Here is a 27,655-nt window from a genome sequence, read left to right as displayed (position 1 = left end):
TGGATAAAATTTCTTTATGGATACTGGATTTTTCTTATTTTTTTATGCAATGACTATATTGACTGTTATTTATACATACCAATTCGATAACTTTGACATCTACTGGGAACAATTTTTAAAAGTGGAGCCAACGCTGTAAGTTCAAGCATAGTTTCGATGGATTTAATTTAACATCCGCTTGTTTGAGTAGTTGCAGCCTAACAACTTTGTCACCTGCCTTTCAACATGTTAATTTTTTTAATATTTTTCGCGTCCTTATGCTTATAACAAAGAAAAGAAGTTGAAACCCGAAAGAACACTGTAGAATGTAGAAAGCCTTGACTAAGATATCCGTTACTCAGATAAACAATATCAATGTGGCATCCCATCTTTTGAATCGCAAGGTCGCCCTCAAGGCTGGTAGCGTGCCAAATTTTTTTTTTGAAAATTTTTATATTTATTAGCAAAATCCAAATAAATAAGGAAAACTTATGAGTCAATAAACTCTGGGCACCAACGAGCTTCGCGGTTTATAGGAGTAATAGTGGGTGATGCCCTTTTCGTAAAACTCCTTTCGTTGCTTATTCACCATTGGAGTCCGCATGCTTGAATGTTCTTACACTGCTGGTCTTGGGTTAGACGCACTCAGTTTTTCAAACAAATTTGTTTTATATTTATTATTTTAATGATTAAATAATACTTCAATTCAATACTCAAAATATTATATAAATATAACTGTTCAGAGGAATGCAACTAATTTGTTGCTACCGCTTTGTGCACTTTCAAAAAAAGGCCAATGTTTGTGATTTAAATGAGATGTGGTTTTATATTTGTGTCTCTGAGTGTTATTTGTTTGTTCTTGTGTACAATGTTTGTGTGTTTTGCGTATACAAGATCGCGACCGACAACTTGCTTGCGAGGGTTTTGCGAGATCGAACGAAAAGTATGTAAATCGGTTAAGAGTTGCGAAAAGAAGCAGATGATAAAGAAGATAGATAAAACAAGATAAGCAAAGTTAGGCGCGATTGCAATTATGCGGGTGTTGGTAAACAACTTTACGTTTACGTTACGTTACTTTACATTAGCAGTTGGACATTTGAATTTAGGGTAGAATTTACAAATTAGGGGTTCTGCTCCGAACATGCTCCCCCGCTGGAAGAGTCACGCTGACAGAAGAGGTGGTCTCAAAGGGCAGAACGGCCATCTTGCCAACAGCTCTTCGGATGATGCCTGCAGCTGTTCGAATAACTGCAACACGGGCCACGCCATCTGGTCCAAGTACGATGAATCCGAACGTAAAAATGGAGGTCCCTCTCGCCACAGGTTCGACTCCAAGAGCTCGAGAGGTGAACATCCACGCGATAATATATCGGCAGGGTTCCAGTGTGTGGGTACATGACGCCATGTCATGGTCTTGGTGCGATCCTGAATCTGCGCAATTCTGTTGGATACAAAGATATTAAAATCTGATGGAGGTTTACGAATCCAAGAAAGCGTTATGGTTGAATCAGTCCAACAATAAAAATTGCAATCAGATGAAATGGTTAGGGCAATGTTTGAGATGAGCTCTGATAATAATAGCGCTGCGCATAATTCCAATTTGGGTATGGTGAGGGTTTTTAGAGGCGAAACTCTAGATTTGGAACAGAGTAAATGAGTTGAGACACAGCCATGCACCTCAGATCTGACGTAAACGCAGGCGCCATATGCTGCTAAGCTTGCATCACAAAAAGCGTGTATCTCCAAAGACGAGTTGGGCTGCATAACGAAACGAGGAAATTTTAGATGATTGACCGCTGACATCTGCTTCATGTGCTCCAGCCATGAGGAGTGCAAAGATTGCGGAAGCGACTCGTCCCAATCCAGTTTGTCTTTCCAAAGAATTTGCAGAAATATTTTTAACTTGGTAACAATCGGTGCTATCAATCCGAGAGGGTCGTAGAACTTGGCAACGGCCGATAAAATCGATCTTTTCGTTGCACCGCTTTCTGTCATAGTTCCAGACAATGAGAAAAGCAAGTGATCCGATTTTGCATCCCAATATAAGCCGAGTGCTTTGAGGACATCAGTTCCATCATGAAACCTTAGCGTTTTCTCGCGATCAATTTCTGGCTCGCCTTCTAAAGCTGCTGCCTCGTTTGAACACCATTTTCGAATTGGAAAATGGCCCTTGGATAGCAATTCCTTCACCTGCTCACGAATTTGAGCTGCCTCCTCGACCGAGCCACCTCCAGAAATGAGATCGTCCACATAAAAGTCTCGGCGAACTATTTTGGCTGCCAACGGGAACTCAGCTTCCTCATCATAGGATAGCTGCTGCATAGCACGAATTGCCAGAAATGCAGCCGGCTTAGTGCCGTAGGTGACCGTATCGAGCGTATAAGCCTTGACTTGCTGATTTGGATTGTCACGCCATAAGATAGACTGCAAATAGTTATCAGGGCTAGTGACACGGACACATCGATACATTTTGCAGATGTCCCCGCATAATGCAACTTTGAAAAATCGAAAATGAAGCAGTGTGTTAAAGATTTTGGGCTGTATTGAGGGACCTGCAAACAACAAATCATTTAACGAGTATCCCGAGGTCGTTTTGGCTGAGCCATCGAATACAACGCGCAGCTTTGTGGTTGTACTATCTGGCTTCTGCACACAATGATGAGGCAAGTAATATCGCGAGGTTACTGACTGCTCAGAAGCAAGTGACATATGTTGTAGGTCGATGTATTCCTTGATGAATGCAGCGTATTGCGACTTCAATTTCACATCCTTGAGCAATTTGCCCTCTAGCGTCTTAAATCGACGTTAGGCACGACCGTATGAATCTCCGAGCATGTCGAAACTGGCTTTGGCAGGCAAACGAACCGAGTATTGCCCTGAACTGAGTCGAGAAAAGGTGTTCTGGAATAGCTGCTCGCACAATACATCTTCATCAGTTGCGACAATTGGAGATCCACAGTAGCTGTCGATTTCCCAAAACCGCTTGACAATGCCTGGCAAGGAATCGGTTTCCGATTGGATGACGGGCTCAGTGGTCACTGCAAGTGCTGAATGCTTCAAGTTTGAGAACGAAATCCCTCCAGATGCGATCCAGCCAAGACGCGTTTTTTGCAAAATGGGCAGGTTTTCGGCTAATCGCATTTGCCCGACGCAAAGCAATTCGTAAAAAATGCCAGCTCCTATCAACAAATCGATACGCTGACTATTGTAGAACCACGGATCAGCAAGAACAAGATTCGGTGGTATGTTCCACCCTAGGGCGTTTAAATCGAAATGAGGCTGATAATCTGTAATTTTGCCACTAATTACTGCTGTCAGTGCTGTACGATATTTTTTATCCCTAGAGTGCGCTTCGAGATCGACGGTTGCGTTTGATGAAAGTGATGATTCACCAACTCCAGAGATAGATGTGTTTGTTTGACGAGTAGTGAGTTGCAACTGCTTAACAAAACGAGAAGTGACGATGTTGATTTGAGCGCAAGAATCTAACAAGGCTCTGCAGGGAACAAATGCACCGGATCGATTTCTGATGTATACGATGGCAGTGGCAAGCAGCACATAATCGGTCTTACTATCTGACGAGACAACAGGTGGAGCTTCAGAGAATGATGATGATAAGAGCGAAACGACATTTAGACTGTTAGTAGTGGTAGTTGGAGGAGAGGGTACGGCGATGGCATTAGAATCGATGTGAAGCAACGAATGATGCTTCGAATGGCAGCGTTTGCAAGAACCAGACTTGCACTGTTGCATACCATGGCCTTTGCGCAAACAATTAAGACACAAGTGCAGCCTTTTAGCCTCCTTATATCGCAAGGTGGGACTGAGGTTTAGAAACTGAGCGCATTTAGAAATGAAGTGATCTCTACTTTCACACATGCTACATGATGAGGTGTTTAGTGATGATGCTACGAGTGCGTTATGAATGTTTTTGTTAGTGTTTGGTTTTCCCACCTGCTTGCTAGGTGTCGGGATTACCATAGCATTTTCAAGATTCTCCAACATGCGGCACCTCTTTTCCAGGAATGTAGCCATATCCTTCCACTTCAGCAGCTTGTTTGCCTGCAGACCCTCTTCCCATTTCTCTCGAGTGTGGCGATCCAACTTCGAAGCTACCAGATAGATCAGAAGACCGTCCATGATCTCCTGTGTCGTTGCCATGGTATTCAGCGCACGCAGATGCGAATTCATCTGGTCGCTTAATCGTCGTAAGCTTGCTGCCGATCCTTGCTCCACACCTGAAATCCCGCAGAATGACCGTATGTGTGCCTGAAAATGCAAAAGTTTGTTATCAAATCTCGAAACTAGTAATTCGATAGCTTTCTCATAGTTAGCTTCCGTGGGCTCCAGTGAACGAATTGTGTCCAACGCTGTGCCATCCAAGCAGGACCGAAGATGCTGGAACTTTTCCACGTTGCTCAGGTCATCATTATTGCCCACAATGGTGTTGTACATTGCGTAGAAATCAGGCCAATCGATATAGGCACCGCTGAACCTTGGCAACTTGAATTCTGGGAGTCTTGTCGCACGCGCAGCGGGTCTCGAATCACCACCGACATGTGGAAGGGCTGTAGAATTCACGACTGAAAATCTACGCTGCTTGCCAAGCTCACGCGAAATTTGCGATTTTACCGCGAGGTAGATGTTTGCGAACTTTGACCGAGCGTCACTGTACAACTCCTGCAAATCTAACCTTTCGACCGCGGTTTGACTTTTATCAAAGTCCACTTGCATTTGATCGACAAAATCAAGTCGCACTTGAAGATCAGTCACGTCGAAGTTGACCTCCTCATCTGACTCCATGTAGCTTTTTAAAGCTTCTACCTGTCTTAAGGTAGCATCAGCCTTTGCTTTATGAAAGTCCAAGTCACTTGGTACCGCCGCGGATCTTGCACCAACCGAATCACTTTCAGCCATCATTTTCAAAAAGAGTATACGAAAGTCACTATCACTTTAAGCTGCCGATGCAACTGCACGAATTTGAATGCAAGAGACGAAATGTCGACGAAAATGCAACGGAACAAATTCGTAAGCGTTCACTGACCTCGCTTAACACGGCTTATACACTAGTCGGCATATATATTTTGACAAAATAAAAGTGAAATATACTCGAAACCTGAACTTGCTTCTTTTAACTTTTGGTATCAATGGAAAGGTAATTCAAATGCCTTTTGAATGATACCATACTTTTCTTAACTCATTCGATATTTATTGAAAAAGTCAATTTAAAAAAAAATTAAAAAATAATTTTTTTAAACTTTTTCCCTCGGCTTCAAAACTAAAATTTTTGGATGCAAAAAGTTTCTTTAATCAAAAATAATAGGAACTGCAAAAAGAATTTTTAAAAAATAATTTTTCTTCTATTTTTAATGATTTTTTGAAGGTGACAATGTCGGAAAAAGTTTGTATGGAATAGAGAAAAATATGGCTGAAATGCGTATTTCTAGTCATTTTCAAAAAATCATTAAAAATAGAAGAAAAATTATTTTTGCAAAATTCTTTTGCAGTTCCTATTATTTTTGATTAAAGAAACTTTTTGCATCCAAAAATTTTAGTTTTGAAGCCGAGGGAAAAAGTTTAAAAAAAATTATTTTTTAATTTTTTTTTAAATTGACTTTTTCAATAAATATCGAATGAGTTAAGAAAAGTATGGTATCATTCAAAAGGCATTTGAATTACCTTTCCATTGATACCAAAAGTTAAAAGAAGCAAGTTCAAGTTTCGAGTATATTTCACTTTGATTATTGTCAAAATATATATGCCGACTAGTGTATGTGCACTGCACTTTATATAACCAAGATCAAACTGTGGTTATGTATGCGAACAAGATCACAAAAGAAAGCGCGCCAAATAATACCCAAGCACAGGAATATATGTACATATATATGTTTGCAGGCCTCTTCACCGAATTGCGGAGTGGTGTCCAAATGCACTGATAGGCCTTTTCACCGATTTGTGAAAACGAAAACGAAATATAAAACACACCCCACGTATATCACGTCGGGGTCACCAAATGTTCAGAGGAATGCAACTAATTTGTTGCTACCGCTTTGTGCACTTTCAAAAAAAGGCCAATGTTTGTGATTTAAATGAGATGTGGTTTTATATTTGTGTCTCTGAGTGTTATTTGTTTGTTCTTGTGTACAATGTTTGTGTGTTTTGCGTATACAAGATCGCGACCGACAACTTGCTTGCGAGGGTTTTGCGAGATCGAACGAAAAGTATGTAAATCGGTTAAGAGTTGCGAAAAGAAGCAGATGATAAAGAAGATAGATAAAACAAGATAAGCAAAGTTAGGCGCGATTGCAATTATGCGGGTGTTGGTAAATAACTTTACGTTTACGTTACGTTACTTTACATTAGCAGTCGGACATTTAAATTTAGGGTAGAATTTACAAATTAGGGGTTCTGCTCCGAACAATAACATTAGTTGTGTTTTCAACTATTTTCTTCAAGCAACTTAAAAGAAGGCATATTTTTCTTGGTCAATAGAATAGACGCACTTAAACATAATATTTTTTTTTTTTTTTAAAGTAACTTATTTTTAACTTAAATTTGTAGTTGGTGTTAATATTTGATTTATTAGAAATAAAAAAAATATTTCAGTAATGAGTACTGCCTCCTTTTTTAGCAATAACTTCAAATATCCTGTCCTTCATAGAATAATACAGAGAATCTATGTATTTCAACGAAATCTCGCTCCAAGCACGTTTAATAGCTGCAGTTAATGTTTCCTTATCTTCGTATTGCTTTCCTCCTTCGTATACCTTCCGCGTTAGCCAGCCCCAAACATTTTCAATTACGTTAAGATCTGGAGAATATGGTAGCCAGGACATGATATTAACGTTTTCACTTGAAATAAACGACTTTACTACTCGAGAGTTATGAATAGGAGCATTGTCTTGTTGAAAAATCCAAGGAATTGGTCCAAGGAGATCATTTAACTTAACTCCAACAATGTTTTGAAGCGATCGCCGTTCATCTTCTGATCGATAAAAATCAAGTCAATTGTTCTATAAAACGTGATGGCACCCCACACCATTACTCAAGCTTCTCGGCTGTGGTGGCGGCTTAAATATAGCTCATCTTTTCGCAAATCATGATAATAATATTGAAAGCCATCGGGGCCATCTAAATTAAAACGTTTTTTATCAGTAAAAACAACAGAACGCCGATCATTAAGCCGAAAGTCAGATTGAACATCCCATGTCATGTATTCTTTCGCGAATCGAAGCCATTTTTCTTTGCGTATTGCATTTAGTGGAGGTTTTTTCTTGATTTTTAGAAGCTTTAGGCTTTAATTCCTTAATCTTAGCTGCGGACTTAGTCGAATTTGATCCAATTCTAACAATTTTTCGTACTGCTCGTTCAGATAGTGCTCTTTTTTTCCTTTACAGTTTTTTCCATATTCCTCTAGATCTTTTAAATATCTATCAACAGTCCTGGAGCTGCAATGGCAATTTTTCGATTGGACAGTCCTTGCGAGTGAAAAAAGTTTACTTTTTGTCGTTCTAATAAGCTCATAACACCAGCTTTTCCCATTTTTGCTTTTTTTTATAGCTCTAAAACAATTTATTTGTTTATTTTTAATATTTACTCAATACAAAAAACTGCACTTGTTTACGCAAGACAAAGAAATCTAAAGTGCGTCTATTTCAATGACCAACCGAAAACAGGCGTGATTGCCAAAGAAATTTCTAAAATCTTCGAATGTACAGTTATTTCTTCGCAAATCAACCAGCTGTGAGCACATATTTTTCGAACAAGATTCAAACTCAGATAAGAAAAGCTTTTTGGACAATTAGAAAAAGCATTATTATAAATATAGCATTTCATTTAAAATAAAAGTTGGTGCGTCTAACCTAAGACCAGCAGTGTATTCTAATAATTTTTAAGATATTGGCGCAGATTTGTGTGAATTAAGTCAAAAACGACATTATGACTAAGGTGTGGGTGTTGAGGAGTATGAGAATAAAAACAAATTATTACAAATTAAAAAAAACACTTGTTTTGAAAAAGTCGATCCCTGCTGATTTTTTTTACAGTTTTACAAAAATTATTGACGAAAAGAAAAATGTTGACATTCCTCATGAGTATGTTTACGAATACGAGCATAGCCGAAAGAGACTGCCGAAAGCGGCTTTCAAGAGTTTTCATTCTAGTTTTAAAAAGTGTCTTAAGACCCGAAGGGCTAATTTAAAGACCTCACCCTAGCTTAAAACACTTTGGGTTTGCAACACAACTAAAATGACCTTATAGTTCATATGACCAGCTACATAAGTTGTAATCAGGGAGAAGAAATAAATTGTTTTTAATATTGACCTAGTATGTAAGAAATGCATTTTTATGGTAGTAAGGATAACAATGGACTTATGCAAATCGTTATTGATGGCGTCAAAAAATCGATATTGTACTGTAAAAAATTCACAAGTTTTATACTGTATATATTATGACAAAAAATATAACAATCCAAATCCCAAAAATACTGTTGCTTACAAAAAAAAGATGTCCGATTTTAACATTAATTACCCAAAAAAAAAATGCATACATTTTTTCATTCACAGCGCAACACGGAACTGCATAGAGATGCATTGCTTAGGGGCTTAGGGGAAGTACTACATCAAAACTTTACAGATAAGGCATGTAGCGTGTAACGAATGATTTCTGTGGTGAGTTCTAGGATCTGTCCTTGCGGGTGCACACTATAGGGTCCGGCTCTCGCTCGTCTGCTTTGGGGGTGGAGGTCTTGCTTAGACAAATCCGCACACTAGCTACATATTATTATTTTTAAGACCAGAATTGAGTGTGCTGACGAAAATAAATGCGAGATACCAAAACCAGAAGAGAAATAGATAAAATTCAGAAAAACAAGAGATAGAAAAGATCGAGAAAGTTAGAAACAGCGATGCCACAGATGTTGTCGTGGTCGCGAAATGCCCACCCAACCTATGATCACCATTCTTTAGAGCTAGGCTCCGGTGACCCCTAATACCCTACGATTTTGGAAGCATCAGCAGAGTTAAGAGAGTGAACTCCTCAAGGTTCATTTTAAATACAATTTAATTAATAGAAGTACAAGAATTAATACATAGTTTTGGTCTTTCTACCTCGACTATACTCATATTTATTATTCGCTAACCGGTAGATAATACAATTTTTAGGTAAATATAATAAGTTATATAAAGGCAGTACAAAATAATAAATAGGTACTTAAATAATTAAATGATGTTATCTATATAATAATAAAGTAGTTATGATGTTATGTATATTTAAAAAGATAAAAAGAAATAAGTTAATCAGATATTGTACTTCATGAATAGAAAATGTTATTCAAGTATGATAATAGGTTTTCAAATTTCATTGCTTTAAATTTATTTTTGACTTCACTTATTCATTTTCACTCTGTTTTAATATTTTTCTAATTTAATTTCCTAGTTTAGTGAGGCTATCGGCACAGGGTTCTTTTAAATTCACATGTTCTTTCAAGTAGATTATTTAAATTCATTTCATAGGGTATTTAGTAATTAGATATAAATGGAAAAGATATAAATTCAACAAGAAACTCACAGCATATACGTTGGTTCCAGCGGCGAAAGATCGATCTCCCGGGCAGGGTGCTGTAAAGGGTGAAATTGTGGTTCGCCATGGGCGACAAAACTATTCTATAAAATCTTTTACTTGGAACCCTTTTGGGCATACATAATTTCTTTACTGAGAGCCGACAGCGATATTTTCACTGAACCACAATTTAAAATTTTATATTCACTATTATTTCTCTGATTAGTTGGCATATTTCTAATTATATTTAAATTTACAAAAAAAAATTTAATTTTTCGCTTTGAGGGAATTTTCGAAACAAAATCGATGCATAAATTACTCTACACATGATAAATTAAATTTTAAATTTAATTTTATTTAATTTAAATATTAAGTTTTCGACTGATTCATTTAGAGTTTAGAAAATATCACTAAAATGTTGACTTTAACGGGGTGTCACTATTTTTATTTCATTAACTTTTATTTACTTTAACACGTTTCAAAACTTTCAAATTTTTTTTATTATCAATTTTCACTCAAAAAAACCACGGCGGTAGCGAGGCTCAAAGGGTTCCGGGTTATGTATTCCATTTCGTATCCATATTCTGCTATACAATATTTGCTGCTGCCGTGGGAAGAGAGGGTTAAACATCTCTCCAAATCACTTCTTTTAATGACGCATTCTTGATTTTAATTCCGTTTCAAATTCCTCAATTTTCTATCCGATTTAATTTGGGGCACGATATAAAAATCATGCCCCCACTGTCTTGAAGGGGTGCTCCCACAGATGCCAATATTGATGGCCACGTGAGAAATATATATATTATATATCTAAAGAAAATCTGGGGTTAGAAGTGATAAAAAAAAATCTACTTTTATCACTTTCATCTCAATAACTTTGCAAAATATAACACCAAAATAATATTCAGCTAGACTCGCTGCACTTAATCCTTTTATTATTTCCACGATATTTCAATATTTAATATTTTTAAATAAAACTCTGTTGGACTAAGGCAAAGGCACGTCTGGTTATCTCGGATGTTAATCAAAAAAGAACCTTGCCAAATATAGGTCCCGTTAGGCAGTGGCGTAGCGTGCCTTGTCGGGGCCCCGTATAAAAATTTTTTGGAGGCCCTCATATATGGAGGTAAAGATTTTTTACAAAAGAAAAAAAAAATATTGTGAGAAGAAATATTTATTTATCACATTATTTACCCATTTTACAAATAACAAGAAAGGAAGCTAGCTTCGGCAAGCCGATGCTTATATACCCTTGCAGTCATCAAATATGTCGAACAAAATACATAAATACTAAACAACATCGAAGCTAAGACGACTTTTCTATTCATTTTCCATATTTTCGACTATAGATCTTATGAGAGCTATATGATATAGTTTTCCGATTTTGAGCAAATTTAATTCTTAATTCAAGAGTCGTTAGAAAACTTTATATTCCAAAAATCATGCTTATCTGATTAAAAACAACGATATTATAATTTTATTTCCGTTATTTCTATATAGATTTTTCGATCTTTCCTATGGCAGCTAAGATATAGTTGTCTGATTTTTATGAAACTTTTTTCTAAATTTAAGGGCTGTTAAAAAACTGGATATTCAAAAAATCATGCTCGTGGGATAAAAAACAACGGTGTTATCAATTTATTTCCATTAATTCTATATATATTTTTCGATCTCTCCTATGGCAGCTATATGATACAGTTATCCGATTTTGATCAAAGACTACTTCTGTGCGCTCCTGCGTATTCCGATTCTGCTCGTGATGCTGATCAAGAATATATGTATATTGTTTATGGGGTCTGTGCGTTGCAAACTTCTGACTGGAATTATAATACCCTTTCGCTCTGCAAGGGTATAAAAATCAAATTTTAAATATTCACTCTTACACACTTTGTAATTGATACGACAAATACGGCGCACAGTGGTCGGTCCCATAGGCCAAAAATCAAAAAATCAATTTTGGAATTTTGATTTCAAGTTTGGCGCATCTGTTTATCAATAGAACAAGGCTTTAAAAGCAAGTATTAGTTTTGTCTTGCTCCACATATGTATTTGCGGAGAAATTGGGGCGCAAAGTGAGCGCGCAAACCCAGCGATCAACTGAAAGCGTGCACATGTCTTTTGAAAACGTTAAGTTAATAATTTAAAAAAAATATAAAACCATCGTTTAATATCCGAAAGTGAAATGAATATTAAAGTTGAAGGTTTGTAGATTGTGTTTTTATAATTTTTATTAATTTTGCATGCTATATGTGACTGTGACAATAATTGTTTATCCACCGCAATTTTACAAGTTCTACAGAACTAAACATCAATATTCTGCAAAGGTAAAAGTTGTGTTCCCAAAACTGCTCAATAATGAAATTTTTTTTTAAATATTAATCAATATTTAATTAGTATTATCTGTGAAAATCAGCTGCGAATAGCTGCGAATCCGTTCAGAATCTATTAAAGAAGACGAGTAACTCGTTCCTTTTTCATCAGTTTTTGATTTTCTAGAGTAACCATTTCTAATATATATTAAAAAATTTATTTTTTATTACTTTTATTTTACTTTAAATTTATGTTAATCATCGTTTTTTGTTATCTTTTGTTAATTTTTTAACCAAAATTAAGTGTTTAATAAATAAAATTTTTGTCAGTTACGCTTAATAAAAAGTGTAGTATGCATTTGGGAGTCAAATTTTGAACATTTTATGGTAAACACGATGGTAGCGGATATATTTGGCTTTAATGGTGCTGACCAGCGTTGCCAGTTTTTTTTTTTTGCCAAGTCGGGACTTAGGAACTTTTTTAGTAAAAAAAGCGGGACTCTTACGTCGAAAGCGGGACATAATAAAAAACGTATAATATATAACCAGAAGTTTTTAAAATATTTACTGCTTCACTGCACTAAAACAGACGGTAATCGTTATTCTTTCGTTGATAATCGTACGTTTTCGTAAAACAGAAAATTATAAGCAAATGAAAATAAGGAAAGAGCGAAGAGAAAGAGAGGAAGTCGCAGTCGCACGCGCCTCTCTCACTCCTGAGCGCTTCATCAGCCCGCACGTTCGAATTATCATTAAAAAGCGGGACTGAACCTGTCCCGCGCGGGACATTTAATTTTAATTTAAAAATCGGGACGTCCCGCCAAAATCGGGACGTCTGGCAACGCTGGTGCTGACACTTAAATTATAACATTCATAAGCTATTATATACCTACAAAAAAATTTCAACTCGATATTCCTACTGGAAGTATTTTTGGCCGCCTGCTCAATACAAGACCGACCACTGTGCGGCGGTAGCTACGCCCTTGGTGTTAGGCTAGGGTATGGTCGGAAGTTCGCCTCAGATGATTACACCCGATGTCTAACTCGAGCTTCCCACTGCATCTCTGTTACAGCTGATTCACCAAACATATCGACGCATTTCCGCGAATTGTTGGAAAATCAAATTTTACAGGAGAAGCTTTTTCTTTATTTTTGTATTTCGGTATTTTTGTGGGATTGCAGTATTTCCATGCATATGAAAAAAAATTTGTATGGACATACGATAATTTCGCGCGCACATTGAAAAGCATTGTAACATACGATAAAATTTAAACTAAATTTTTATCGGAACTATAGGGCTTTCAGTTATAATATTTCACAGGGTAGTGAGACATTAGGTGCCTAACAATTTTGCATTAAAATCTCAATTTCGAAAAAAAAAGCGACATACGATACTTTCGCGGAAATGCGTCGATATGTGTAAATAGCTAAGACAATAAGCCGAACTTAGAAATTTTTTAAAGCATGCTTCTAGGCCGAACTAAACAATCTGGTCGCTACAGGCGCCGTTACAGTCTTGTGACATCTTAGCGCATAGTTTTACATCCTCTACATCAACGCCCACCTGCCTTTTATTGCGTTTTAATTCTGTTGTCAAGTGAAAATTACTTGAGGTGTAACCAATATCTAATTGTTGATACCCTCAACTAAATTGTTTTTTTTTTGGTTATAATAAATTAAAAAATGATTAATTTTCCATACAGGCAAAGTGATATAGGCCTGCGGCGCTACCAGACCAAGGATCTTTTTTTACATTTGCTTATTCCCACATTGACAGTTATTTTCACGGTTGTTCAGCTACATTATTTTCACCGGCGTTTTATGGAGACAGTGCGACGTCCAAGACCTACTGAAGAAAAGAATCTTGATTCCTTTTCGGCATTTAATAGAAATACTCAAGCGAAAGCATTAGATACACATAAGCAGTCATGGAAAATATTTTTTTGTGCTGGCTACGAAAAAATACGCACTAAAAGTCGACGATTGTTTACACCAGGGAAACTTATCGCTTGGGGATTTTTGGAAATGCATATGATCAAGGCAGTTATTCTGGCCTGCTTTTGTTGTGCGATATCTGAAATTTGTTTATTAAATTTATTTTTGGTACTCTTTTCTTTATTTAGCGTAAGCGTAAATCGATTCCTAAGGAGGGTTATTTTTAGAGCAGTTACATTTTGGATTTCCGTTTTGGTGCTTATGAAAATGATATATCAAATAAAGTATCTGGATCATAACCTTTACAACTACAACTGTGTAAAAATACTTATTCTTTAAATACTTAGACCCTAATTAAATTAATAATTTTTAGAAAAACTTGACCGTCAATTTTGCGGAATGGATGGGTTTACGGAAAACTGGAAAAGTGTTTGGTGTTCACTTACGCTATATATCTCCGTATATTGTTTATATGATTATTACATCATTGCATGCAGTTGTTAAGCTACGCGACCATTTAATAAGATACTCTATGTATGAGCAAAAGCACAGGAAAGTTTTGTTTCCAAACATAACGAGACGAGACGCCGAACGTGATTTCCCAGGACTATTCAAGTATCTAATAAATTATGGTTTTTTTAAATTTGGGTTTGAAATAACTCTGATTGGACTCGTATCAACGATAGCTCATAGACGCGATTTGCTAGCGTTAACCTATGTAATATGGCTAATTTTACTGTTGTTTCTGAGTCGAGTTCAGTGTTCACAAATTTGGGAGATTTTTCAACTTTATTTTGTTTTATCCATTTTTATGCAATATTTATATCTTCTAAATTTCCCTCCTAATATTTGCGGTGGTATGTATTAAAAAAGAACAAAATATCAAAAACAAAAGCGTTTTTTTATCATACGAATACTTTACAGATATTTCTCTCTGGGGTGCGACTGTTGATTCCAACAAACACATTTTTAAGACAAATGTTATGATAGATTTTATAATTCTCTTGCTTATTTCACGACAGCGAAAATCATTCAAAGCAGAAATGAGGCATATTAAAGATTTATCCTACCCTGGTGGCGATAATATGAACGTTGTTTATAATATATCTAAGCTTGGCCACGCCTACTTTGAAAATCCTACTCACGATTTCTGTTCTTACGTTCGAAACTACGCTGATGTTTTCAAAACTGCAATATTTTGCTGTTTTTTTTGGATTACACTTGCTATAGTATTTATGGGAGGAGTTTGCAGTATGGATATTCTTTCATTGGGCTATATAATATTTGCGTTGGTTTTTTTATTACAGGGCTCCGAAATCTACTTACAAAATATTCATTACATTATTTGCCGTTGGAACTGCCTTATTGCTTTTAATATTTTAAATATTATTGTAAAAGTTGTTATAATTATACTTGAAGACCTGGTATTTACTGTTAAAGAGCCGATGTTAAGTGCTATTTTAAATGTAATGCACCAAAGAGCATTAATTGAAACGGAAAATGGTAAAAAAGTAAAAGATATTAATGACTTTTCAAGGAATTATTACTATGGACCAAGCAATATGATTTTCAACAATACATTAGTCTGGCATGCTATTATTTTTTCTTTTGTTATTTTTCAACATCGAATTTTCCATTCATATTATTTTTGCCACGTTATCATGGATACGCACGCAAACTCAATTTTGGCTTCCAGGTATGTAATTTTTAAAGCATAAGCAATTAACTACAATCAATATGCATAATATATGTATGTATGAATATTCTAAAGTTTACTAGTGCCTGTTGAAAAAATAACTGCCCGCGCATTTGGTGCTTTAGGCTTATTGAAAAATGTAGTGTATCGAAGTTTCTTGAGCAGTTTAAGAAGGGAGATCGCAGAAACCACTCCATATCTCACTATTAAATAGCTTACTTGTGTGGGCAAAAAGTAAAGTAGACCTTTTTTGTGAAATAAAAAAATTCTGATTTATGCTCCCCTCCCGACAAAATACACTTATGTATGTCAACGTTTTTTCAAATCCTTGAAATATGCCAAATAATCCTTTTTGGACTTTTCGGGAATAGCCTTCAGCGCCTTTTCTGATAGAGCTTTTATCATCTCAGTCGATTCAAATCGAGTTCCCCGAAGTGGTCTGTTGAGTGTTGGGAAGAGTGTCACCTCTCTAACATAACGAGAAAAAATATTAATTGTGCCTAGAAAAATCGGTAAACGTCAGCTTTGTCTGTCCTTAGTCCACACTGCCCAGCAAGTGTAGAATTTCATAGTGTTTCGTACTCATTGTCATTAAAGATTTAGTGATTAATTGGCTTTTGCCATGGATAAGTAGGTAGTATATAAATAAGTTGATATTGTGTGATTTTAAAGCGGTTTTTGTGTGTGATAGAGCACCTTGCAAGAATCTTATATCAAAAACACATATAGCGTGAGTTACTGCCTCATCACCCTGAAAAGCAACAATAAATTACACGCTACACACAATTTTTGTGGTTTTGATTTATGATTTCCAAGTGAATTAAGTTCTTTTTTCTCATGTTCTGCAGTGCTTAAAAATAAAAAAGTTTTTGGATTTAGAGTTTACTATATCAAGACGATCCAAAATTGGTCGGCAAACGCGACATGCACGTTCGAATTCGGCTAAACGGTCAAGGGAAGACTATGAGCAAAGCGAGTAACGAAACTAATTAAATCGAGTACGCACAGCAAAATCAAGTTCATCAATCCGACCTCAACCAATCAGTGCCAATTTGCAAGGCGTTGCATTTGCATATAACTCCGTACTCGATTATTGTTCACTTGCAAAAATTAGCATATAAGAAATGGACTTGATTTGCCGTCATTGTCACGCACTTAAGTTCAAGAATAAATCGACAGGAATGTTCTGCGCAATTGGCAAGGTTAGATTGCCTGCTTTGCAACTTCCCCCAGAGCCAATGCGCTGGTTCCACACCTGAGTCCAAACACTTCTTAACAAATATCCAGTCATTTAAATGATGCTTTCAAATAATGTATTTTGGGGCGACTTATATAAAAAGAACATCTTCATGCCTACGTTTAAGGTAATTTTGTCATTTTATTAATACAGTAGAATCCGGTTATAACGACTTTCAAGGGACCGACGAGTTTTCGTCGTTATACCCGGAAAACGCACTAAACAAAAGGAACAAAAAAACATTTTTTTTTGTTCATTTTATGGTTGCTATGTTCCTAATATGTTTTTAAAATAAATCAAATTAATTTATTGATTAAAACGAAAAATATTATAAATTTAATTTAAAAACATTGGTTTTTCAAAATACTGTAAACTGAATGAGCTTATTATTGCGCATTTTGTATTTGGCGAATTTACGCATTCAATTTTAATCGGAAAAGAACAGAAAAAACTAGAAATATAAAGGGACATCTCATGGAATAGGCTATGAGGTCTGCACACGCAGTGTGACGTCATTGCACTTCGACTCTCTCTCTCTCTCTCTCTCGCAGCAGCGTTGTTAAGGCGACAGGTAAAACTGACAGAGAGTAGTCACAGTGCAAGATCTATGCAAGCCTTTACTATCGCGGAAGACACTTCTGAGTGATTTCTGAGATAAAAGTATACTAAGCAAAAGGAAGAAAAAACATTTTTTTGTTTATTTATGGATGCCGTCTTCGTAATAGGTACTTAAAATAAATCAAAATAGTTTTTTAATTAAAACGAAAAATTTAATTCAAAATCATGGGTTTCTCATAATACTAAAAACTGAGTGAGCTTATTATTGCATATTTTGCATTTGCTGAATTTACGCTTTTAGTTTTTCTCGGAAAAAAGGAGAAAAAACTAGAAATATAACGGGACATCTCATGGAATAGGCTATAAGGTCTGCACACGCAGTGTGACGTCGGCATTGCACTTCGACTCTCTCTCTCGCAGCAGCGTATTTCAGGCGACAGCTAAAACTAACAGAGAGTAGTGACAGTGTAAGATCCTTCGTGTCGCTGCTACGCACACAAGCAAAGGTGCCGATCACTAATAAATACATACATTTTTAACAGCGTGTTTTGATGCTTAAATTTGGCACTATAGCAATGTATTTTTTTTCTGCACGACGCAATATCCGGTGATTTTTCAATTTTCTTGAAAAATTTCGTTCGTATAAGCGGTTTATCGCTAAAAGCGGAAACGCTCTAAGCGGAGGCCCTTTCATATAAGTTTATATGGGGACCAACTAAACCATCGAGTTTTCGTCGCACAACCCGGACGGACACTATAAGCGGAGTCTTTATGTATTTGTTCTTGTAAAATGTGTTATATCGTCTTTCTATCTTCCAGAAGTGACTAAGAAGTGGCTTCTAGGCGATAGATGTGTATTTTGTTTTTGTAATATGTGTTCTATCGTCTTTCTATCTTTCAGAAGTGACTAAGAAGTGTCTTCTAGACGATAAAAAACTCTTTTTTTTCCAAAAATTTCTATCGTCTTTCTATCTTCCAGAAGTGTCTAAGAAGTGACTTCTAGGCGATAGATGTGTATTTTGTTTTTATAAAATGTGTTCTATCGCCTTTCTATCTTCCAGAAGTGACTAAGTCACTAAGACACTAGAAGTGTCTTCTAGGCGATAGGGGATAAATTTATCTTCCAAAGGCTTGCAGGGATCCTTCGTGTCGCTGCTACGCATACAAGTAAGGGTGCCGATCATTGATAAATACATACATTTCTAATAGCTTGTTTTTGTGCTTACCCTGCTAGCCTTTGGAAGACGCCTTTGGAAGTGACGCAGAAGTCACTTCTGGAAGTGTCGCGAACGTCTCTTCTGGGGGGTGAAGCAGAAGTGTCACAGTTCTTCCCGACGGACGTCACTTCCGCGATTCGAAAGCGATAGTCGCGGACGATAGTTTTATCTTCCAGAAGTCACTCAGAAGTGTCTTCCGCGATAGTAAAGGCTTGCAGGGTAATTTTGGCACCATTGCAATGTATTTTTTTTCGGCACGACGCAATATCCGGTTGCAATTTTTAGTTTTATTGAAAAATTTTGTTCGTATAAGCGGTTTGTTGCTAAAAGCGGAAACGCACTAAGCGGAGGCTCTTTCATATAAGTTTGTATGGGGACCAACCAAACCCTCGAGTTTTCGTCGCAAAACCCGGAAAGACACTATAAGCGAAGTCGTTATAATAGGATTCTACTGTACATTTAAAGTTAATTTTTTTTTCTTTGGAATTTGAATATATATATATATATATTTTTTTTTTTTTTGAGCTTTGACTTTATTTATTGAATCTTCTCTTGAAGAGACTTACAATAAGAATTCAGATCTTAACCTATACTATGTATTATTTATGTATATTATTTATTATTATTTATTTGTTATATTATGATTATAAATTGGTCGACAGCCCACAATTGGGCAGGAGTGGGCGGTCGTTGCGCTGTAGACGAGAGTGGCTCCTGAGCCGCCTGAGCTGCCTGGCTAGTTGGTTTGGATGTATTGATAATCTATTTTCGTATTTCAAAACTTTACTATCAATTTCTTCTTTGACGGGTTTTATATCCAGGTCCCTATGGATGTTTGCATTGCGAATATACCAGGGGGCCCCCGTTATTGTCCGCAGTATCTTTGACTGCACACGTTGGATGATTTCTATGTTGCTGCTGCTTGCGTTCCCCCAAAGTTCAGACCCGTATGTCCAGGTTGGCTTTAGACATGAGTTATATAGTAGAACTTTGTATTACAGCGGAAGAGGTGAGCGAGCGTTGATGAGCCAGTGGAAACTATTGGCCTTGAGTTTTAGGGAGGTCTTCTTCGCTTCAATATGCCTTCTCGAGGTGAGCCGCCTGTCTAAGTGGATGCCCAGGTAGGTGACTTCGTTGACTTGGGGGATTTGTTTGTTGTTTAGGGACAGTGGTGGGCAGGTTTCCCGATTGAGTGTAAACGTAACGTGCTTGCACTTTTGTTCGTTGACTTGTATGCGCCAATCTGCAAACCATTTTCCACGTCGGTCAGATGGTTTTTTAAGTGAGCTGTTGCTGTTTTTGGATATTTTGAGCGACTGATTATAGCTGTGGGATGGGATGGCTTTCATTCGTACAGAGTAAAGTTTTCTGATCGCGGTCAACTTGGTGGCCGCCAGTGCGATCTCTGTTTTCGAATGATTGCAAGTTGACACACAGCCTCCTCGTGGCACCTCCTGGGTAGCTATCTTAACATCCGCTAGATAGTGAGCTAATGTGTGCAGCAATGTCACCCGGACGTTAAACGGTTGAGCGCAGGGTTTGGAACCCGCCTCGTAAAAAAAGAAGCCCAGTGAAGACCAAAGCGAAAGCCTCGGATAGGATCCCCTCTTATGTTGACGACCACCGCAAAACGAAAAAGTACTACGATCTTTGGTCCCGTTCGGATTGGGGACGACTTTCGCATTCGGATGAACCACGTGCTGTACGAGTTGTACGACGACGTGGACGTGGTCCGGCGCATCACGATACAACGTCTGCGTTGGCTCGGCCACGTTGTGCGTATGGATTAAGAATCACCAGCTCAGAAGGTGTTTGAAGCGAAGGTCGACTACGGGCGACGACGAAGGAGACGACCAAAGCTCCGATGGAAGGACCAAGTGGAGGAGAACTTGACTGCACTGGGTATTTCCGATTGGAGGAGTCGCGCGAGGAGCAGAGGCGCCTGGGGGGAGACACTGAGGTCGGCCAAAACCCGAATCGAGAAGAAGTTTTTGCATCTTACAGTAAAGACTCTATCTTTGAGGTAAGATTCAAGCAACTTGTGGGTGTTTTGTGGCAAGACGGTCTTGATTTTGTAAACTGGACCTTCAATCCAAACACGATCGAAGGCTTGAGACACGTCTAGGAATATGGCACTGCAGTATTCCCTGTATTCAAAAGCTGCGCGTATTTCAGCTGTTATGCGATTTACCTGTTCGATAGTTCCGTGCTTTTTCCTAAAGCCGAACTGATGCAGGGGAATCGCTCTGTTGTTTTGGAGGTGTGTTCTTAGATGCCAAGAAAGCAGCTTTTCAAATAGCTTTGATTAGCACGGAAGGAGGCTAATGTGCCTGTATGACGAAGGTTGGGATTTGTCCTTGCCTGGTTTCGGTATCATTGTAATAACGGACTTTTTCCATTGCAGAGGAAAATAGACCCATCTGAATATAAAGTGATATTATTTCCACATAGATTCAAGGTCAAGTTAACCACAGAGCGGGCTCATTGTTACCTGTATATGATATAAATGAATTATATGCGTATATTATTGCAAATGAACCAAGATTAGTTAATGATCAGATGACAGCGTATAATGGTGTTCTGCAAAGTGTTTTTTTTAATAAAGGCTCATTCCAGTTTTAAACTGGCCCTAACTGTTTTTTTAGAAAAGGATATTACGAGGTGTGTTCAAATGTATCGCGATTTTTGAATTTTCGCGGGTTATCTCGTATCGAATTTCGATTTGTTTGTGGCGTTATGTTGGTACTCATGTCTCTCAATTATGCCGACAAGCTCGGTCATTTTGAATGTTCACTTAATTGTTGACAGCTGATTTGCTGGCACTTGTTTTGGATCGTCTTCGATTTTTACCTATTCAAAAAAATGGATCAAAGAACCTGTATCAAATTTTGTGTTGAAAACGAAATTAAGTGCGTGGAAGCATTCCGAATGTTGACTGTGGCATACGGAAAAGCTACCTTGGATCGAAGCTACGTTTATCGGTGGTACAAAATGTTCTCAGAAGGCCGAGAAGATGTGAACGACGAAGAGCGTGCCGGACGCCCGAGCACTTCAAGTTCGGTCGAATGTGAAAGTTTTGCTGACAGTTGTCTTCGATTGCAGGGGCGTGGTGCATCATGAGTTCTTGCCACAGGGAAGAACGGTCAATAAGGAATATTACCTGCAAGTTATGCGCAATTTGCGCGAAGCAATCCGCCAGAAACGCCCGGGTTTGTGGAAGAACGAAAATTGGCTTTTGCACCACGATAACGCCCCTGCTCACACATCGTTGCTTGTGCGCGACTTTTTGGCCAAAAACAACAAACTAATGATGCCGCAGCCACCGTGTTCCCCAGATCTGCCCCCCTGTGACCTTTTCTTGTTTCCTAAACTGAAGAGGCCCATGAAAGGACGACGTTACGCTACGCTTGACGAGATAAAGACAGCATCGAAGGAGGAGCTGAACAAGATAAAAAATTGATTTTTTGAAGTGCTTCGAAGATTGGAAAAACCGTTGGCACAAGCGCATAATATCTCATGGGGATTACTTTGAAGGGGACAAAATAGATAATCATGAATAAATAAATAATTTTTGAAAAAACACAAAATTCGCGATACTTTTTGAACACACCTCGCATAAGCTCTATACTTAAGAATGGCACTTTGGGGAAAGTTTTTCTTGATGTCAGTTGAACAATCTGGGGCGAATGTACCATCACGGTTGCCACTTTAAAAATTTTTAATGAGCCAAAAAAAGATTAAAAACAAGAAAGAAAGCTAGCTTCGGCAACCCGAAGCTTATATATGATACCGTTGCAGTCATCAATATGTCGATCAAAATGCATAAGGGCTGAGCGTCATTGAAACTATGACTATTTTTCTTTTAATTTTCCATATTTTCGACTATTGTTCGTATGGAAGCTATATGATATAGTCCGATTTTGATGAAATTTAATATGCAATTCAAGAGCAGTAAGAAAACTCTATATTCCAAAAATTATGCTTGTCTGATGAAAAAAAACGATGTTATAATTTTATTTCCCGTATTTCTATATAGATTTTTCGATCTTTCCTATGGCCGCCATATGATAACGTTGTCGGATTTTAATGAAAAATCATGCTCGTGAGATTAAAAACAACGACGTTGTAATTTTTTTCAAAAATTTTTTTTTCTGATCAAAAACAAAGGCGTTAGAATTTTTTATTTTAAGATTTAATATTTGTGAAATAGAAAATAAGAATAGATGTGTCGAAGGGCAATATTGGGGGCGAGAAACAGTAGCGTGGACGAAATTAATGACATCATTTTAAATAAACTTCCAGAAGATCAGTCTGCTAAACGAATTTACTGTTTTCGCAAGGCAGACTTTTTTAATAGAAATTTAATATCTTGCTATAATTGGTCCGATCTTTACACTTGCAATAATATGGCGGATGCCATAAATATATTTTATACTGTAATCCAGACTTTTTTTATTCTTGTGTTCCGAAATACTATCCGTCTATCTCTAGCAAACCTCATTGGTTCAATAAAGAGTTGACAAACTTAAGAAATGTAAAATCCAGACTTTATAGGAAATTTAAAGATACCGGTTCTCACTCTATCTTTTCAAAATATTTAAAAGCTCGGTCAAATTTTACCGTGCCTAATGCTCAGTATTACAAAAACTATTTAAACCGTTGCAAGGTCCAGTTTGCGCAGGATCCGAAACAGTTTTATAATTCCGTTAATACTAAGCGTAAAACATCTTCTTTCCCTTCCTCGTTATCATTTGAAAATACTACGGCAACATCGGATCAGGCAATAGCCGATTTATTTGCCCAGTTTTTTCAAACAACATACTCACCTCACTTACCTCACTATGATCAGCCCTATTCTTATGCTGTATCCAAGTCGAATTTAGTATTCTGTCCCACGTTAAGCGAGAGCTCCCTACTTTGCGATCTTCAGCGTGTTAAGCCTGTATATTCGCCAGAATTCCGATGGAATTCCTGGCTGTGTGCTTAAATATTGTGCGGAAGCCTTGTGCAAGCCGCTTCTCAAATTGTTTACCCTCTCTTTGGAAATGTCACAGTTTCCTCATATGTGGAAGGAGTCTTTTGTCATTCCTCTTCACAAAAAAGGTAACAAATCGAATGCAAGCAATTATAGAGGTATCTCTAAATTGTCTGCCATTCCTAAGCTTTTTGAAAAAGTTATCACCCCTCACTTGCAGCACATGTGTAGGTCAATAATTTCACCGTGTCAACACGGTTTTATAAAACAAAGATCAACAACCACTAATCTCTTGGAGTTTACTTCATTCGTGATAAGGGGTTTTAAACACAATTTTCAAACAGATGTCATTTACACTGACTTTAGTAAAGCATTTGACTCTGTAAATCATTCACTTCTTATAAGGAAACTTGACTTATTAGGTTTCCCAGTTGATCTTCTAGAATGGATCTTAAGTTGTCTGAATGGCAGGACACAAAGGGTCCTTTTTTAGAATTCAATTTCTTGTGTTCTCCGAGTCACCTCCGGCGTCCCTCAAGGGAGCCACCTTGGCCCGCTACTATTTAGGGGAGAGTGGTCCCATACCGACCGGTCGTACCATACCGACCCCCCCCCATGTTTCTCAGAGATGGCGATGCTAGCCGAATTGTCGGTAACTTCAGTGAAAAGCTGTTATAACACAGACATTTTGGAGATAGATAGCCAATTTGACTTCTTTTGTTTCAATTGCAATTTTTCCGTTTGTTTTGTTTCAACGCCTGTGACATTCATTTTTTTTCTTTACTGAACTTGAGCTTAAATATTTTTAAAGTTTTTTTTCTCCGCATAAAAATCGGAGGGTAAGGTTTTCTGATAGTTGATAGTCCTAGCTGTCATTCACGTTATTAGAATTACATCGCTCTTTGCGTCATTAGATAATGGCGAGCAGTTAATTAGAAAAGGTTGTGGTGGTCCGAAACCGACCGCGAAGTGATGGTCCGAAACCGACCCCCATTTATTGGCAGCTTAATATGTCATAGCGTATTTTTGAGGGAATATATGAAAAAGTAAACAAGATTCAGTAAAGAAAAGTAACAGAAACAGCAAAAACCTCAGAAGAAAGCGAAGACACTGTCATCAACGAGCGGCTTTCGAAAAACAACGCGAAAACAACGCGAAAACTTACTATGAGGAAGAGGGCAACTCAGACTTCATCAATTGACTCCAGTGCCCTTTATTTCATACATTAATTTTTATTTTCTGGAAAGAACCTTCAATATATTTCTTAATAAACGTCACAATCATTAAATTCTATTTTATAATATTAAATTTTTCTGTTAAGAAATAGGGGGTCGGTTTCGGACCACTACTTTTGAGTACGACCAAAAAGTGGAGTTTTATATTTGCCTGAATATCTAACGCTTCAAAGCACCTACCTTACTAATCAATTAGATGTATAGTAAACTGATCCCTCTACATAGTAAATTTTTGAACTGAACTGAAAAATTGTTTTTTCTCCCCTTTATCGCCTTTGCCATTTAGGGGGTCGGTATCGCACCACCCTCCCCTACCTTATTTATTAATGACCTTCCATTAGTAATAACACACTTTCGTGTAGGGGAGACCGGGGGTCATGAGCCACGGGGGTCGTGAGACGCGCTTACAGCCCTGAACTAAAAAGCGCGACATCTACCAGCTGACTTCGAAACTTCTTGCTTGTTTCCAATCTTCATATCCACATCACAAATATTCCGCTCATGCCGATTCTTTATGTTTTCCCAAATAGCAACTCCAATTTTGTGATCGAAAGTTTTGTAGACCGTTCGTGTTTGCTGTCTTTTCGCTTTGTTTTACAAGCTATTTGCGAGAGTGCATACATCCGAAACATTCCTTGGTGAGTAGCCTTTTGACACACGGAACAAATTTTGCATAATCATTTAATGCGTCCGTAAAGCAGTAGCCATATTTAAAATATAGCTATTGGGGGGTCGTAAGACAACGTTCTCGGGGGTTATGAGACATTCTATTACCGCGTCATCTAGGAACATAAAATTGTATTTTATAGCCTGATATAGTGTTTCTGTACACAGCCAAAACGTTTAATGATAATTTTGATATTTTTGATGGATTCAGTGTTTTTGATGATCGTTTTTTCTTTCTTTAGTCATCATGGTGCGTCATAAGTATAGTCAGACTGCCAAATCTGCGATTGATGTCAAAGTTTTTGTGGCTGCTATAAAAGAGGTTGCTATCGAGAAAAAGTCGAAATCTTTTCAATTTGAATAAATTGTAGACCACAAAAGATGCCTTATTAAAGATTAAAATAAACAATTTTGATAAAATGAAGCCATTTTCATTCTTATAAATTTGTGTCTCACAACCCTGTAAAGTAGTTTCCTGGCTGGGATATGACTCAGTCTGTCCAGGATCGCTTACAGAAAATTTATATCTGCGGGACTATCGGAAATTTTGATAGAGGATGAGCCGACGGAGATGGAGGAGTCGGACTCACGGTAGTGTGGATGGCAAAGGCGGGAAAATATGGAGAACAACTGAGGCTGGTCGCCGGTAGCAGTTGCCAGGATAATGGGTAGCGGTTCACTCTCGGGCACAGAGGCTGGGCGCCTGGCTGTGGTCGCCGGAAGCGGCACACACGCGGGAGCAGCGGCAGGACGCCGGGCTGCCGTCGCCGGGGTACACGCAGGGACGGGGCGTGGCACGCAAGCGGGAGCAGAGGCTGGACGCCTGGCTGCGGTCACCGGGTTCCACGTGAGGAAGGGGCGTGGCACGCAAGCGGGAGCAGAGGCTGGACGCCTGGCTGCGATCACCGGGTTCCACGTGGGCAGGAAAAGGGCGTGGCACACAAGCGGGAGCAGAGGCTGTGCGCCTGGCTGCGATCACCGGGTTCCACGTGGGGCAGGGAGAGGGGCGTGGCACGCAAGCGGGAGCAGAGGCTTGTCGCCTGGCTGCGATCACCGGGTTCCACGTGAGGAAGGGGCGTGGCACGCAAGCGGGAGCAGAGGCTGTGCGCCTGGCTGCGATCACCGGGTTCCACGTGGGCAGGAAAAGGGCGTGGCACACAAGCGGGAGCAGAGGCTGTGCGCCTGGCTGCGATCACCGGGTTCCACGTGGGGCAGGGAGAGGGGCGTGGCACGCAAGCGGGAGCAGAGGCTTGTCGCCTGGCTGCGATCACCGGGTTCCACGTGAGGCAGGGAAAGGGCGTGGCACGCAGGCGGGAGCAGAGGCTGGACGCCTGGCTGCAGTCACCGGGTTCCACGTGGGGCTGGGAAAGGGGCGTGGCACGCAAGCGGGAGCAGAGGCTGGACGCCTGGCTGCAGTCACCGGGTTCCACGTGGGGCTGGGAAAGGGGCGTGGCACGCAAGCGGGAGCAGAGGCTGGACGCCTGGCTGCAGTCACCGGGTTCCACGTGGGCAGGGGAAGGGGCGTGGCACGCAAGCGGGAGCAGAGGCTGTGCGCCTGGCTGCGGTCACCGGGTTCCACGTGGGGTAGGGAAAGGGGGCGTGGCACGCAAGCGGGAGCAGAGGCTGGACGCCTGGCTGCGGTCACCGGGTTCCACGTGGGGCAGGGAAAGGGGCGTGGTACGCAAGCGGGAGCAGAGGCTGGACGCCTGGCTGCAGTCACCGGGTTCCACGTGGGCAAAGGGAAGGGGCGGATGGGACCCTGAAATTGGGAAATGGCTGCCGGCTCTAACTACTGGGCACGGGAATGAATATGCAAGCGAGGGTGTTTCAATTTCATATACACGTGTTTTATTTTAATGATAAAAAAAATGGTCCCTGCCTATACCGCACTCCTGTGTGTTTTAGCACTACTCACTCAGACAGATTTATGGTCAAGCTCGGGGCGGAGATTCGATGGAGTCCTCGGCGATGTTGGAGCGGGGCCTCCTTCGATGGTGATGGTTCCACTCGCGTAGATCACGAAGGGCGGCGCGGGGCCTGCCACGTGTTGGGGCGCGCGGCGTGTATTCGCGGCGGGGTTGCGATGTGCGAGGTGTGCCAGGTGCGCGAGGTGTGCGGGGTGTGCGAAGCGTGCGAGGTGTGCGAGGTGTGATTCACTTTCCCGGTGTACTGTCGAAGGGATCTGGCACGTGGTCCAGAGTACGCAGAGCCGTGTCGAACGGGTGCTGAAGTGCGTGTGGTCGCGACCGATCCTCGAAGATAATTGATTAATTGCTCTCGCCAAAACTCC

At 39.1% G+C, this 27,655-nt stretch overlaps 1 protein-coding gene across 1 annotated transcript; it reads left to right on the top strand.

The window, feature by feature from the left end:
* Positions 1-36: 36 nt before the first annotated feature.
* On the top strand, positions 37-27,517 carry LOC122320357 (piezo-type mechanosensitive ion channel component-like). The gene is made up of 5 exons (XM_043208550.1): positions 37-135; positions 13,550-14,012; positions 14,155-14,635; positions 14,706-15,477; positions 27,271-27,517. The coding sequence occupies exons 1-5, from the start codon at positions 50-52 to the stop codon at positions 27,515-27,517; spliced, it is 2,049 nt and encodes a 682-aa protein (XP_043064485.1). The 5' UTR covers positions 37-49.
* The last annotated feature ends 138 nt before the right edge of the window (positions 27,518-27,655 follow it).

This window comes from Drosophila ficusphila, unplaced genomic scaffold (genome assembly GCF_018152265.1).
Source record: "Drosophila ficusphila isolate 14025-0441.05 unplaced genomic scaffold, ASM1815226v1 contig_470, whole genome shotgun sequence".
NCBI classification, from domain to species: Eukaryota; Metazoa; Arthropoda; class Insecta; order Diptera; family Drosophilidae; genus Drosophila; species Drosophila ficusphila.
This window is presented reverse-complemented; position numbering and strand designations above follow the sequence as displayed.